Below are 15,223 nucleotides of genomic sequence, written 5' to 3'. Positions count from 1 at the left end.
ACCGAAAAATACGGTAGTCACTAGGTAGTCACTAGAACATCACTTCAATGGCCATAGCCATGCAGCTTCACATGAGGAATGTTCTGGCTCACACTTTGCTGCAGCACATGGCGCCTCTTCTTTGCCTGTTTGGGTGAAGGGCCACTCGCTGGTCGTCCTGCAGCTACTCGCTTGGAGCCTCTAGTTAGTCCTGGACGTGGTCTTGAAATTGCTGTTGGCTGCACTTTAATATATCGTCCACGACGTAAACCCAGACCTAAAGCAGCGTTCATTGCTATCATGGCACCAACACCGCGCTTCTGCTCTTGGAGTCTTCGGAGGCGTTTAGTGCCGCTGAGGAGGTGCTTTCTGTAGACTGCATTGCTTTTCTCCTCTGCATGAACTCGCCGTAACTGCTCAATCAGCGTTTCAAGGCTGTTGTCTGCATCCTATAACAATCGTCACTTTATCACTTTATTAGGTATAGCGTCAAACATTAGGTTTTCAAATACTGGAAGCACAGTATTTTCTCAATAGTCTCCCAGTACACACTTCGGTACTTTTTAAGAACACTGAAGATACCTTTTTTTATCAAGATATACCTCATAATTTAAGAAGCAATAACACATATTTATTTACAATGGCATGCCATAAAGGAGTACCAACACGATTTTCAGACACCGAAAAGAAACATTCTTCATTTCTATGGTGTGCGCTATTAACACACTCTGCACACCAGGCAACATGAATGAAATATTTAAATTTGAATTCAAAGTATTTATTGCCCAGCATCTCTAAGCCAATCTCTCTGCAGTGGACATTATCACAGTACAACACAGTTACTAAGTTTGCGAAACCTGCGTCCTGCATGCAGCTTAAATAGCAGAAATCGCTGTCAGTCTTTGGATGACATCTTACTCATCCTTTAGGTGAACATGTGCATATGACAGCAGAATGACAGCTGCTGCTACTAAGTTGCGAGCCGCAGTCTTTTTTGACGACTTCTGTTGACAAGTCAGAGCAGGCAAGTCACTAAGTATCTGTGGATGTAACCTGTGGATGATGCAATCGCACTTTTTACGGTGTGCCGCAGCTTCGTAGTGTAATCGAAATGGTTACCACAGTGGCTTATAAAAGAGCTGTATCAGGGAATCGCACACTGTGAAATGCTAGCGGGCGACTTCCAGAACAATTGTTTTTAAGGCTTTGGGGTGTAAGCATAGGCCAACCACCAAGTGTTAAAAAAAACAGGGAAAGTGAGATGCAGTAGTCAAATGACTGAATGGATCAGTCTTGTGAGTAACCATCTGCAAAAGTATCAGATTCCGCCTTTTGCTAAGATACAAATGTGGTTACAGAATACTGACTTTTTCTCCAGATACCATGCCTAGTACAGCTAAACCCCTTAATAAGTGGCATTCTCCGGGCAGCAATTCTTGTCTCTTAATACAGATTACCACGTATGCATTTTTCCTATCAATCCGTATTTTACTCTAAGCACACTGGTGTTTCTTATATCTATTTGTCTCTTATATCAGTGTCTCTTATAAAAAGTTTCAGACCTGTGCATGTTGCGTCAATGCTTCCGACGAAAAACTGGGCAGAAAGAAGTAATGACCGCATGAAGAGGTACAGCAACTGGTACATGACTGAAGCACAGTTAATGTAAAGAATTCTTTTTACATTGGTATTCAAGCAAGCATCTGAAAAAAGGTTGAGTGAGGGAGAATACAGCAAGACATATTTTTTGAAGACTTGAATTGGCTGAATAAATAACTATTTATGAAAATATTGATTTGTATGACCTTTGTATTTATTTCAATGAAAAATTGTGTGTTACATTGGGCTGCAGGGGCTCCACATCCACTTATTTGACGACAGCTTTTATGGTATCATTTTGAAAAGTTGTATGCCGATGCGAGCTAGAATCTCATCCACACCATGTAAATGCTGGAATTAAGCACCCCAGGGTGTAGCTGTAGTGTGCTGTGACCATTGAGCTGTTGTTGACCCAAATGTTTGGTGACAAGCCATTAATAGCCCACATATAGTTCCAAATGCTAACTGTACAGCATTGATGAGTAATAGTCAGAGGAGCACCACCTGCAACTCTGTAACCTGAGGTGCAGTTAGCCCAAGAGATAGTTGGAAAAGCTTGTATGGTACTCAGTTGTTTTGTGAAAATGAAGCTCTGGGATGTGGTACTCATTTTCTGTTTTGCCACAAATTTATTATCCAGTGTTCTTAGCAATTTACAAATTAGTAATTTAAGCTGGAAGTGAATATTATAGAGCAAAATAAACAGTCAGAACTTGTTCCACTTTTTTCATCTATTCGTCACTTGAAACTTTCATAAACAGGCAAACATATTTACTAAGTGACACCTAGTATGCAATTAATATAGAGGCATGTTGGAGTATTCAAACCGTTTTCACTGTGGGACTGAATGATAGTTTTTTCATAAAGAGATCTCTGTGCACTGATTTTATGTGCTTCTCAATTTCGTTACAAGCAAAATTATGGCATGTCATCCTGCATCGGCTACACATTGTTACAGCACCCTGGTGATGACATTATGACCCTTTACGAAAGAAAGTAGCTCTGTTCGTCATTACTCTATGCTGAACTTTTTTGCTAGCATTGGGTGTCATCTATAGCTTGTGAGTAGTGGCAATAATGTTGCTTCTACTATATGCAACTGCGTGATGTATGACTTTTCATTCTAAGAACTTGTATGGATTCCCTTTGAAACATTGGCCACAATATTACATGAATGTCTCATGTTAATATTGTAAACTTTACTGAACTGTTATAAGATTGGATGTATTATCTTTTGTGACTGAAAACGCTTAGTGTGGTACCTCTACAGCTCTCTTAGTGCTTTAGCAGTGTCCAAAATCTGTGAATTAAGTGCTGCACTGACAGAACATTTTAGAAAATTGGTTTAAAGATCTGTTGTAACTAAAAGTCTTCTAAAAATGCATGCAAATTAGGGCTTAGGATTTTAATAGCCTTTAATAATGCAAATATAATAATAATAATAATAATAATAATAATGTTTTATGTCTCAAAACCACGATATCATGACACTATATACGGAGACAACCATAATTTTGCCCACCTGGCGTTCTTAAACACACCTAAATCTAAGCAGACAGGTTTCTAGCATCTTGGCTCCATTGAAATGCAACTGCCCCAGCCAGGATTCAATTCTGCGACCTTTGGGTTGGCAGTCAAGCACCATAACCACTAGACAGCTGTAGCGAGTATGGAACGTATGGTGTAAGTGCAGTGCTGTAATAGTCAACTCACCATGTTTAGCATAAAGTGGCATCTCAGCTATCTTTAAGAGGGGGTCTACATCCTTTCCAAAGTTTTTTTCTCTGCAGAGCCTGTGCCAGTAGTATATGGCAGGAGGCAATGGGTTCACTGCAGAGTTGGCAACGAGGGCATACCCATCTTCTTGCACAAGCAATTTGCTCTCGTGAAGCCTGGTGGCTTCAGCTGGGGACATGCTGCTGTCAAAGTATGCCAAAAAGGTCTCTCTGGTCTGCATTGTTGGAGTAAGACGAGAAAGTGCGTCTGCTGCTGCAGTGCTGTGGCTGTGGTTTTTGTGATGAAAGAGCTTTATCACAGCTGGCAGTGGCTTTTCCCCACGTAAAAAGGCATCATTACGTTTTGTATTTCTGTTGACCTTCTTGATTTTGAGGTCAATCTTTGCTGGACAGTGTGCTGCAGCCTCACCACATGATTTTTCCCGCTTTGCCTTTTTGCAGCGCCATACTTTGTGGAACACCATCCTGCAAAGCAGTACGAATTTAGAATTTCAGTGACAGCAACGAAGGGGTCTGCTTTGCCTGCAAATGCCATTTGATCAAAGGAAAAATACACCAGTTACTTGAGCACTTACTAGGTACCTGCACAAATCTCCTTGCAGTGCGTTTAACCCTTTTAGACGCTATGTACACAATTGTGTACATCACTTGTTTTTGCTAGTTGTGTCAACTAGGGGCTAAAAAAGTGCAAGATACAATTAAGTTTAGATGAAATAATCAACCTCCTCCCTAATAAACATGTCTTTAACTTCAGGTTTCACACTACTGTTGCATATAATCACTTTTCCAGAAGCACTATCATAGTCGACGAGTCATTCAATGCAGCGCTTCGCTGGAGCCACTTCGAAATATCTTTTTTTCTTTTCTCAATATCCTTAAAATGAGAAACCAATATCCAGTATATATCTAGTCTGAGATTTCATTCTATATATACAAGAATCAAATATGAATGTCTTTAGAATAAGTAGATGTTTCATAAAAGCTCAATTTTAATTAACTGCTATGAAATGCCTAATCAATCTATTATAAAATTATTGTTGTTGCAATAGAATATAGACAGCCTTGAAATCATGTTTCAATTTGACGCATTTACAGGCAGTTCTTCACAGGTGGCATCTGAAAGGATGAACTCAACAAACCTGCCAACTCAACAAACCTGCCAAAAACACAATCATTAATTTTACTTCTTGCATTACCGAAGCACATTTAAGACATTTTCAGCTTGTAGGTTAGTGTTTGACGACAGTTCAGATGGTGAGGAAACATGATGATAAAGTTCCAGTCACTCAACAAGTTTAGGCAAAAACAAATTAGAGACGTTTCGGGACTAGTACAGGTTCCTAGTAGTAATCAAGGGGCTCTTACAGATCTCAGGGTGTCTCTCGTCAGTTTTCATTTTCACTTGTTCAGTGACTGCATTGTCATCATTAGGATAAATAAATCACGGAAAATGCCAATCCTGCTGCAAAGCTACTAGCTACCGTGGACACATCTTAGAGGCTTGCCACAACACTTGAAATTTGAACAAGAGATCACAGTTGTAAAGCCTGCACAAACTCTGCATTTGAATTTATCGTGACCATCAGCTCTTATTTGTGCAAGCTGGAACTTTATGGCATTTGATGCTCTCACAATTCCAAGAAAAGGGGATTCAGTCAATTAGTTTTCTGGCACAGTAATTGTTGAGTGAGACAATTTTACTAAATATTTTGCTAATGAATTGCTTTTGTATTAGCCAAACCGGGGGGAGTCGAGAGACACTCTCACAATAGCTTCCTGGAATCGGCACAAAGTTAAAAGTTGGTATTGGGGATCTAAGCTAGTCACTGCAGTCTCTACTGTGCCTGTAGTTCATCTGGGAAGTGCAGGGGGGGGAGGGGGGGTAATACAACTTTTTCTCAACTATTTCACAGTCCCAGAATACATGCTTTGAGGTGGTTCCTCTATTATTATAGAAGATACGTTTTGCCTCGCGGATGTAATTGCGAAAACTTACGGCCATGTTGTACCAGGTTTGTTTAAGTTTTCGTTCTTTTTTGTAGTGTTTCTGAGAAAAAGAAAAATGCACTCTATTCTGCCCCCCATGCGAGGACACTTGTAAGCGCATTAAGTTTTGGTTTTAAGGCAATTCCGGTGAATCACCTGAAGGGTGTCCAGTTTGCGGCTAGGCGGTGGGAATGCGCGTTTCGTTATTTCTATATATTTGAGAAATGTCACTGAATGAGCGGAGTCTAGCCCTCTCGTACCGATCATCTCCTCGTTGTCCACAACTATTGAGACGGCGCATCGTTGGACATTATCCGCAAAACATGAAGTTTTATCACCAGAGACGACGTAAGTTATTTTTGGAGTTATAAGATCATTTTTTGCATTACCTTTCACACTTTGCTGTTGGCTTGACGAAGTCTACAACCCATGACGCATTCGTCTTCAAGCCGTAGTCTTCTACCCAGCTGCAGGCGTGACGTTCATCGGTGATGTTTGCTCGAAGCACGTCGACGTCAGGTGATGAGCTCTCATTGTCTTTGACGCATTCGATCGCGCTGTGCGCCGATGTTTCACATGCGCTGCTTTCACTAGTCATAGCCGTACAACACACTGCGATCGCGGCGATCACGTCTTGAAACACGTGGTCACCAGAGTATTCCGCGCCGCTAAGTTAAAAAAAAAGGGGGGGGGGAGGCGAGTAGTTCAACACAAAGGTGATCGCGTCGAGCGACAAGGCGAGGGCTCAAGACACTGGCGGCACCAAATATACTTGAAAGCCAAGCGTGTTCACTGTAAAAAAAAATCGCACAGTAGGACACAACGGCAGATCACTTCTTGCTGAAGGGCCAAGGCCGCAAAAAGGCGCAGGCGTCAACACAAATGTTCACTGAATTTAAAAAAAAAATCACGCGCACGAAAAATGCACACTAGACCACAAATTAGTCCAACGCCACGCCAAGCGCCTCTTCCTCAGTCAACGCGAGAGCAGTCCATGGTGCACAGGCGGAGACGAAAATGCCACGGGCATTGAACGAAACAGCGCAAGCCTTTTCTTCCCATCTGCGCTGAAAGGAACGGCCATTAGGGATTCCTTCAGGGCGCACTCCGAGAACGAGAGTATTTCGTCATGAGGCGTGGCGGCCGTTGCTAGGCGCACGTCGCAGCGGCGTCTCTGCGAGAGTGTGACCAATAGCGCGCCGCTGCGGTTGCCATGCGTTGAACCTACTGCAGATTACAAATGCGCCACCGGGTGGGCTCGAACCTCCAACCTTTCGGTTAAAAGCCGATCGCGCTAGCCAACTGCGCCACCGAGACAATCGTGCTCCACTCTCACCACCGTCAGACCATTTCTTCAAAGCTATCAGCCCAAAGAAAAAAAAGCGCCGCACCACCACCGGGTGGGCTCGAACCTCCAACCTTTCGGTTAACAGCCGATCGCGCTAGCCAATTGCGCCATGGAGACAGTCCTGCTCCACTCTTACCACCATCAGAACATATCTTCAAAGCTATTACCACAAAGAAAAAAGCACCGCACCACCACCGGGTGGGCTCGAAACTCCAGCCTCTCGGTTTACAGCCGATCGCGCTAGCCCATTGCGCCACGGGGACAGTCTTCCTCCACTCTCACCACCATCAGAACATATCTTCAAAGCTATCAGCGCAAAGAAAAAAAAACGCCGCACCACCACGGGGTGGGCTCGAACCTCCAACCTTTCGGTAAACAGCCGATCGCGCAAGCCAATTGCGCCACGGAGACAGCCCTGCTCCACTCTCACCACCTTCAGAACATATCTTCAAAGCTATCAGCCCAAAGAAAAAAAAGCACCGCACCACCACCGGGTGGGCTCGAACCTCCAACCTTTCGGTTAACAGCCAATCGCGCTAGCCAATTGCGCCACGGAGACAGTCCTGCTCCACTCTCACCACCATCAGAACATATCTTCAAAGCTATCAGCACAAAGAAAAAAAAGCGCCACACCATCACCGGGTGGGCTCGAACCTCCAAACTTTCGGTTAACAGCCGATCGCGCTAGCCAACTGCGCCACGGAGACAGTCGTGCTCCACTCTCACCACCATCAGAACATATCTTCAAAGCTATCAGCGCAAAGAAAAAAGCAACACACCACTCCCGGGAGGGCTCGAAACTCCAACCTTTCGGTTAACAGCCGATCGCGCTAGCCAATTGCGCCACGGAGACAGTCCTGCTCTACTCTCACCACCATCAGAACATATCTTCAAAGCTCTCAGCCCAAAGAAAAAAAAGCGCCGCACCACCACCGGGTGGGCTCGAACCTCCAACTTTTCGGTTAACAGCCGATCGCGCAAGCCAATTGCGCCACGGAGACAGTCCTGCTCCACTCTCACCACCTTCAGAACATATCTTCAAAGCTATTAGCCCAAAGAAAAAAAGCACCGCACCACCACCGGGTGGGCTCGAACCTCCAACCTTTCGGTTAACAGCCAATCGCGCTAGCCGATTGTGCCACGGAGACAGTCCTGCCCCACTCTCACCACCATCAGAACATATCTTCAAAGCTATCAGCACAAAGAAAAAAAAGCGCCACACCATCACCGGGTGGGCTCGAACCTCCAACCTTTCGGTTAACAGCCGATTGCGCTAGCCAACTGCGCCACCAAGACAATCGTGCTCCACTCTCACCACCGTCAGACCATTTCTTCAGAGCTATCGCCCCAAAGAAGAAAAAAGCGCCGCACCACCACCGGGTGGGCTCGAACCTCCAACCTTTCGGTTAACAGCCGATCGCGCTAGCCAATTGCGCCACGGAGACAGTCCTGCTCAACTCTCACCACCGTCAGAACATTTCTTCAGAGCTATCAGCCCAAAGAAAAAAAAGCGCCGCACCACCACCGGGTGGGCTCGAAACTCCAACCTTTCGGTTAACAGCCGATCGCGCTAGCCCATTGCGCCACGGAGACAGTCCTGCTCCACTCTCACCACCATCAGAACATATCTTCAAAGCTGTATGTGCAAAGAAAAAAGCAACACACCACTCCCGGGAGAGCTCGAAACTCCAACCTTTCGATTTACAGCCGATCGCGCTAGCCACTTGCGCCACGGAGACAGTCCTGCTCCACTCTAACCACCATCAGAACATATCTTAAAAGCTATGAGCACAAAGAAAAAAAAGCGTCACACCATCACCGGGTGGGCTCGAACCTCCAACCTTTCGGTTAACAGCCGATCGCGCTAGCCAACTGCGCCACCGAGACAATCGTGCTCCACTCTCACCACCGTCAGACCATTTCTTCAGAGCTATCGCCCCAAAGAAAAAAAAGCGCCGCACCACCACCGGGTGGGCTCGAACCTCCAACCTTTCGGTTAACAGCCGATCGCGCTAGCCAATTGCGCCACGGAGACAGTCCTGCTCTACTCTCACCACCATCAGAACATATCTTCAAAGCTATCAGCCCAAAGAAAAAAAAGCGCCGCACCACCACCGGGTGGGCTCGAACCTCCAAACTTTCGGTTAACAGCCGATCGCGCTAGCCAATTGCGCCATGGAGACAGTCCTGCTCCACTCTCACCACCATCCGAACATAACTTCAAAGCTATTAGCGCAAAGAAAAAAAAGCGCCGCACCACCACCGGGTGGGCTCGAACCTCCAACCTTTCGGTTAACAGCCGATCGCGCTAGCCAATTGCGCCACGGAGACAGTCCTGCTCTACTCTCACCACCATCAGAACATATCTTCAAAGCTATCAGCGCAAAGAAAAAAAAGCGCCGCACCACCACCGGGGGGGCTCGAACCTCCAACCTTTTGGTTAACAGCCGATCGCGCAAGCCAATTGCGCCACGGAGACAGTCCTGCTCCACTCTCACCACCATCAGAACATATCTTCAAAGCTGTCAGTGCAAAGAAAAAAGCAACACACCACTCCCGGGAGGACTCGAAACTCCAACCTTTCGGTTTACAGCCAATCGCGCTAGCCCAATGCGCCACGAGACAGCCCTGCTCCACTCTCACCACCATCAGAACATATCTCCAAAGCTATTACCACAAAGAAAAAAGCAACATACCACTCCCGGGAGGGCTCGAAACTCCAACCTTTCGGTTAACAGCCGATCGCGCTAGCCCATTGCGCCACGGAGACAATCGTGCTCCATTCTCACCACCGTCAGACCATTTCTTCAGAGCTATCGCCCCAAAGAAAAAAAAAGCGCCGCACCACCACCGGGTGGGCTCGAACCTCCAACTTTTCGGTTAACAGCCAATCGCGCTAGCCAATTGCGCCACGGAGACAGTCCTGCTCCACTCTCACCACCATCAGAACATATCTTCAAAGCTATCAGCACAAAGAAAAAAAAGCGCCGCACCACCACCGGGTGGGCTCGAACCTCCAACCTTTCGGTTAACAGCCGATCGCGCTAGCCAATTGCGCCACGGAGACAGTCCTGCTCAACTCTCACCACCGTCAGAACATTTCTTCAGAGCTATCAGCCCAAAGAAAAAAAAGCGCCGCACCACCACCGGGTGGGCTCGAAACTCCAACCGTTCGGTTAACAGCCGATCGCGCTAGCCCATTGCGCCACGGAGACAGTCCTGTTCCGCTCTCACCACCATCAGAACATATCTTCAAAGCTGTCAGTGCAAAGAAAAAAGCAACACACCACTTCCGGGAGAGCTCGAAACTCCAACCTTTCGATTTACAGCCGATCGCGCTAGCCAATTGCGCCACGGAGATAGTCCTGCTCCAATCTCACCACCATCAGAACATATCTTCAAAGCTATCAGCACAAAAAAAAGCGCCACACCATCACCGGGTGGGCTCGAACCTCCAACCTTTAGGTTAACAGCCGATCGCGCTAGCCAACTGCGCCACCGAGACAATCGTGCTCCACTCTCACCACCGTCAGACCATTTCTTCAGAGCTATCGCCCCAAAGAAAAAAAAGCGCCGCACCACCACCGGGTGGGCTCGAACCTCCAACCTTTCGGTTAACAGCCGATCGCGCAAGCCAATTGCGCCACGGAGACAGTCCTGCTCTACTCTCACCACCATCAGAACATATCTTCAAAGCTATCAGCCCAAAGAAAAAAAAGCGCCGCACCACCACCGGGTGGGCTCGAACCTCCAAACTTTCGGTTAACAGCCGATCGCGCTAGCCAATTGCGCCATGGACACAGCCCTGCTCCGCTCTCACCACCATCCGAACATAACTTCAAAGCTATTACCACAAAGAAAAAAGCAACCCACCACTCCCGGGAGGGCTCGAAACTCCAACCTTTCGGTTAACAGCCGATCGCGCTAGCCCATTGCGCCACAGAGACAGTCTTGCTCCACTCTCAACACCATCAGGACATATCTTCAAAGCTACTAGCGCAAAGAAAAAAAGCGCCGCACCACCACCGGGTGGGCTCGAACCTCCAACCTTTCGGTTAACAGCCGATCGCGCTAGCCAAGTGTGCCACGGAGACAGTCCTGCTCTACTCTCACCACCATCAGAACATATCTTCAAAGCTATCAGCCCACAGAAAAAAAGCGCCGCACCACCACCGGGAGAGCTCGAACCTCCAACTTTTCGGTTAACAGCCGATCGCGCTAGCCAATTGTGCCACGGAGACAGTCCTGCTCCACTCTCACCACCGTCAGAACATTTCTTCAGAGCTATCAGCCCAAAGAAATAAAAGCGCCGCACCAACACCGGGTGGGCTCGAACCTCCAACCTTTCGGTTAACAGCCGATCGCGCTAGCCTATTGCGCCACGGAGACAGTCTTTCTCCACTCTCACCACCATCAGAACATATCTTCAAACTATCAGCGCAAAGAAATAAAAGCGCCGCACCACCACCGGGTGGGCTCGAAACTCCAACCTTTCGGTTAACAGCCGATCGCGCTTGCCCATTGCGCCACGGAGACAGTCCTGCTCCACTCTCACCACGATCAGAACATATCTTCAAAGCTATCAGCCCAAAGAAAAAAAAAGCACTGCACCACCACCGGGTGGGCTCGAACCTCCACCCTTTCGGTTAACAGCCAATCGCGCTAGCCAATTTCACCACGGAGACAGTCCCGCTCCACTCTCACCACCATCAGAACATATCTTCAAAGCTATCAGCGCAAAGAAAAAAGCAACACACCACTCCCGGGAGGGCTCGAAACTCCAACCTTTCGGTTAACAGCCGATCGTGCTAGCCAATTGCGCCACGGAGACAGTCCTGCTCTACTCTCACCACCATCAGAACATATCTTCAAAGCTATCAGCCCAAAGTAAAAAAAGCGCCGCACCACCACCGGGTGGGCTTGAACCTCCAACTTTTCGGTTAACAGGCGATCACGCTAGCCAATTGCGCCACGAAGACTGTCCTGCTCTACTCTCGCCACCATCAGAACATATCTTCAAAGCTATCAGCCCAAAGAAAAAAAAAGCGCCGCACCACCACCGGGTGGGCTCGAACCTCCAACTTTTCGGTTAACAGCCAATTGCGCCACGGAGACATTCCTGCTCCACTCTCACCACCATCAGAACATATCTTCAAAGCTGTCAGTGCAAAGAAAAAAGCAACACACCATTCCCGGGAGAGCTCGAAACTCCAACCTTTCGGCTTACAGCCGATCGCGCTAGCCCATTGCGCCACGGGGACAGTATTGCTCCACGCTCACCACCATCAGAACATATCTTCAAAGCTATCAGCACAAAGAAAAAAAAGCACCGCACCACCACCGGGTGGGCTCGAACCTCCAACCTTTCGGTTAACAGCCGATCGCGCTAGCTAACTGCGCCACGAAGACAGTCCTGCTCTACTTTCGCCACCATCAGAACATAGCTATCAAAGCTATCAAAGCTATCAGCCCAAAGAAAAAAAAGCGCCGCACCACCAACGGGTGGGCTCGAACCTCCAACTTTTCGGTTAACAGCCAATCGCGCTAGCCAATTGCGCCACGGAGATTGTCCTGCTCCACTCTCGACACCATCAGAACATATCTTCAAAGCTATCAGAACAAAGAAAAAAAAGCGCCACACCATTACCGGGTGGGCTCGAACCTCCAACCTTTCGGTTAACAGCCGATCGCGCTAGCCAACTGCGCCATGGAGACAGTCCTGCTCCACTCATACCACCATCAGAACATATCTTCAAAGCTATTACCACAAAGAAAAAAGCAACACACCACTCCCGGGAGGGCTCGAAACTTCAACCTTTCGGTTAACAGCCGATCGCGCTAGCCCATTGCGCCACGGAGACAGTCTTGCTCCACTCTCACCACCATCAGAACATATCTTCAAAGCTATCAGCCCACAGAAAAAAAGCGCCGCACCACCACCGGGAGAGCTCGAACCTCCAACTTTTCGGTTAACAGCCGATCGCGCTAGCCAATTCTGCCACGGAGACAGTCCTGCTCCACTCTCACCACCGTCAGAACATTTCTTCAGAGCTATCAGCCCAAAGAAAAAAAGCGCCGCACCACCACCGGGTGGGCTCGAACCTCCAACCTTTCGGTTAACAGCCGATCGCGCTAGCCCAGTGCCCCACGGAAACAGTCGTGCTCCACTCTCACCACCGTCAGAACATTTCTTCAGAGCTATCACCCCAAAGAAAAAAAAAGCGCCGCACCACCACCGGGTGGGCTCGAAGCTCCAACTATTCGGTTAACAGCCGATCGCGCTAGCTAATTGCGCCACGAAGACAGTCCTGCTGCACTCTCACCACCATCAGAACATATCTTCAAAGCTATTACCGCAAAGAAAAAAGCAACACACCACTCCCGGGAGGGCTCGAAATTCCAACCTTTCGGTTAACAGTCGATCGCGCTAGCCTATTGCGCCACGGAGACAGTCTTTCTCCACTCTCACCACCATCAGAACATATCTTCAAACTATCAGCGCAAAGAAAAAAAAGCGCCGCACCACCACCGGGTGGGCTCGAACCTCCAACCTTTCGGTTAACAGCCGATCGCGCTAGCCAATTGCGCCACGGAGACAGTCCTGCTCCACTCTCGCTTTCGTAAAGAGACGGAAAAACCGGTGTTTGTTAACGATCACCTAACCCCAGAAAACAAGAGATTGTTTGCTCAGGCTTTGGAACTAAAAAAGGCGAAAAATTGGAAGCATCTATGGACAGATTCCTGCGTAATAAAGGCCAGAAAAAGTGATGACAGCCGCGTCTTTCGTATACGTGAAGCAGGCCATCTATCTGTCTTTCAGTAGATGGCTGCCTCTAAGATATCTGGAACAACCATGGATTCCTCTGTTTTGTCTTATCAGCAAACTAAAACATTTCTCAAGAATAAACCCCCAGCTTTATCATTGATTCATTTCAATGTCCGCAGCCTCAGAAAGCATCATAATGACCTCATACACTTCCTGACAGCAATCAATCACACGTTTTCAGTCATATGCCTCTCTGAGACATGGTTAACAAATAACGATGGTAATCTATATGGCATGTCGAACTATACCTCTGAGTACTGCAACCGCGATTCAGCCCGTGGTGGTGGTTCTGCGGTCTTTATTGATTCGTCATTGTCATATAGGCGTCGTCACGATCTTTCTTTTACTAACCTAAACTGTGAATCGGTCTGGCTTGAATTTGACCAAACGGTTTTTTCACTGAACGGCAGAAACACCATCATTGCATCAATCTACCGCTCTCCGTCTTCATCTATTGTTCATTTTTGCTCGCAACTTGAATCCCTTCTAAACCTTCTCGTTTTTGAAAACAAAAACGTCATCATATGCGGCGACATTAACATTAACATACTTGACCTTTACAGTCATTCATGCTCGGATTATGTTCGCGTTTTTCAAAGTTTTGGCTTCTCATCGTTAATCACAGCTCCTACTAGGTGCGATCCATCAGGCACGAATACACTGATTGACCACATTTTGTCCAGTTTGACAACGAGCGCCTCTGCGGCTGTAATAGACTATCAGTTTAGTGACCATTATCCTGTTTTTCTCAGAATAGAATCCGCTCTCTTGCCCCGTGCCACAAATCATAAACAAGTCATGAAAGCGGTGTTTAACACAGAAACATTTGTTTCCTTGATTAACCAACTAGACTGGACTGATGTCACACAAAACGAATCTGCTGAGCAAGCCTACGACTCATTTTCTGCTCTAATAGCAAACTGCATAACACAGAGCACATCGCATGTCCCTATTTCTTGGCGGTTTAAAGAGCGAAGAAACCCATGGATCACCAACGGATTATTGCACTCAATTTCAAAAAAAGATAAAATGCATAAGAAGCTTAAGGACCAACCATTTAACACAGTGCTACAAATTCGCTATAAAAAATATTCGAATACGCTTGGTGCAATTTTGAAACGTGCTAAACGTGACTATTTTCAAACGCGCATATTGCTTAATGGAACTGATACTAAACGAAACTGGCAGCTAATTAAAAAGTTTCTGAACAAAACCGATTCCCATGCACGGTTAACGAAAATAAGTACTGCATCCTGCACATTCACTGAGCCAATTGACATTGCCAATGCTTTTAACGACCATTTTGCCAACACTGAAAACAATCAACACCGGCCATCACTTTCCCACTTATCGCGCTGTCCGCAGTCTTTTTACTTATATCCTACTTCTAGCGCTGAAGTTCGCTCTGTCATATCATCGTTAAAAACAACCGGGGCGGGTTTAGACTCCATTCACCCTTCACGAGTTAAGCTGATAATCGACTATGTTTCACCTGTTCTTGCTAACATCATCAACAAAATGTTCAAGGATGGCACATTTCCAACCTCCCTAAAAAACGGCAAGATAACTCCCGTCTTCAAGAAAGGTGACCGTGAATGCATTAACAATTACCGTCCTATTTGCATTCTTCCTTTTTTTAGTAAAGTAATCGAAAAGATTTTGTACAAACGCCTCATGTCATATTTCAAAAAATTCGACTTGCTCTCTCCCCATCAGTTTGGTTTCCGTCCAGGTTTCTCAACCGAACTG

The 15,223-nt window shown here is 46.9% G+C and overlaps 1 protein-coding gene across 1 annotated transcript in view; it reads right to left on the bottom strand.

The window, feature by feature from the left end:
- Positions 1–1,266: 1,266 nt before the first annotated feature.
- LOC142784458 (uncharacterized) overlaps positions 1,267–15,223 on the bottom strand; it is a 122,751-nt gene continuing 108,794 nt past the window's right edge. Inside the window, exons 2-3 of the mRNA XM_075882842.1 lie at positions 3,292–3,529; positions 1,267–1,286 (exon numbers count right to left, since the gene is read on the bottom strand). Coding sequence (XP_075738957.1) covers positions 1,267–1,286; positions 3,292–3,529 — 258 coding nt within the window. The remainder of the gene's footprint in view (positions 1,287–3,291; positions 3,530–15,223) is intronic.

Source organism: Rhipicephalus microplus, chromosome 2 (genome assembly GCF_043290135.1).
Source record: "Rhipicephalus microplus isolate Deutch F79 chromosome 2, USDA_Rmic, whole genome shotgun sequence".
In the NCBI taxonomy this organism is placed as follows: domain Eukaryota; kingdom Metazoa; phylum Arthropoda; class Arachnida; order Ixodida; family Ixodidae; genus Rhipicephalus; species Rhipicephalus microplus.
The sequence above is the reverse complement of the archived record's forward strand: the minus strand, read 5'-3'. Positions and strand labels throughout refer to the sequence as shown.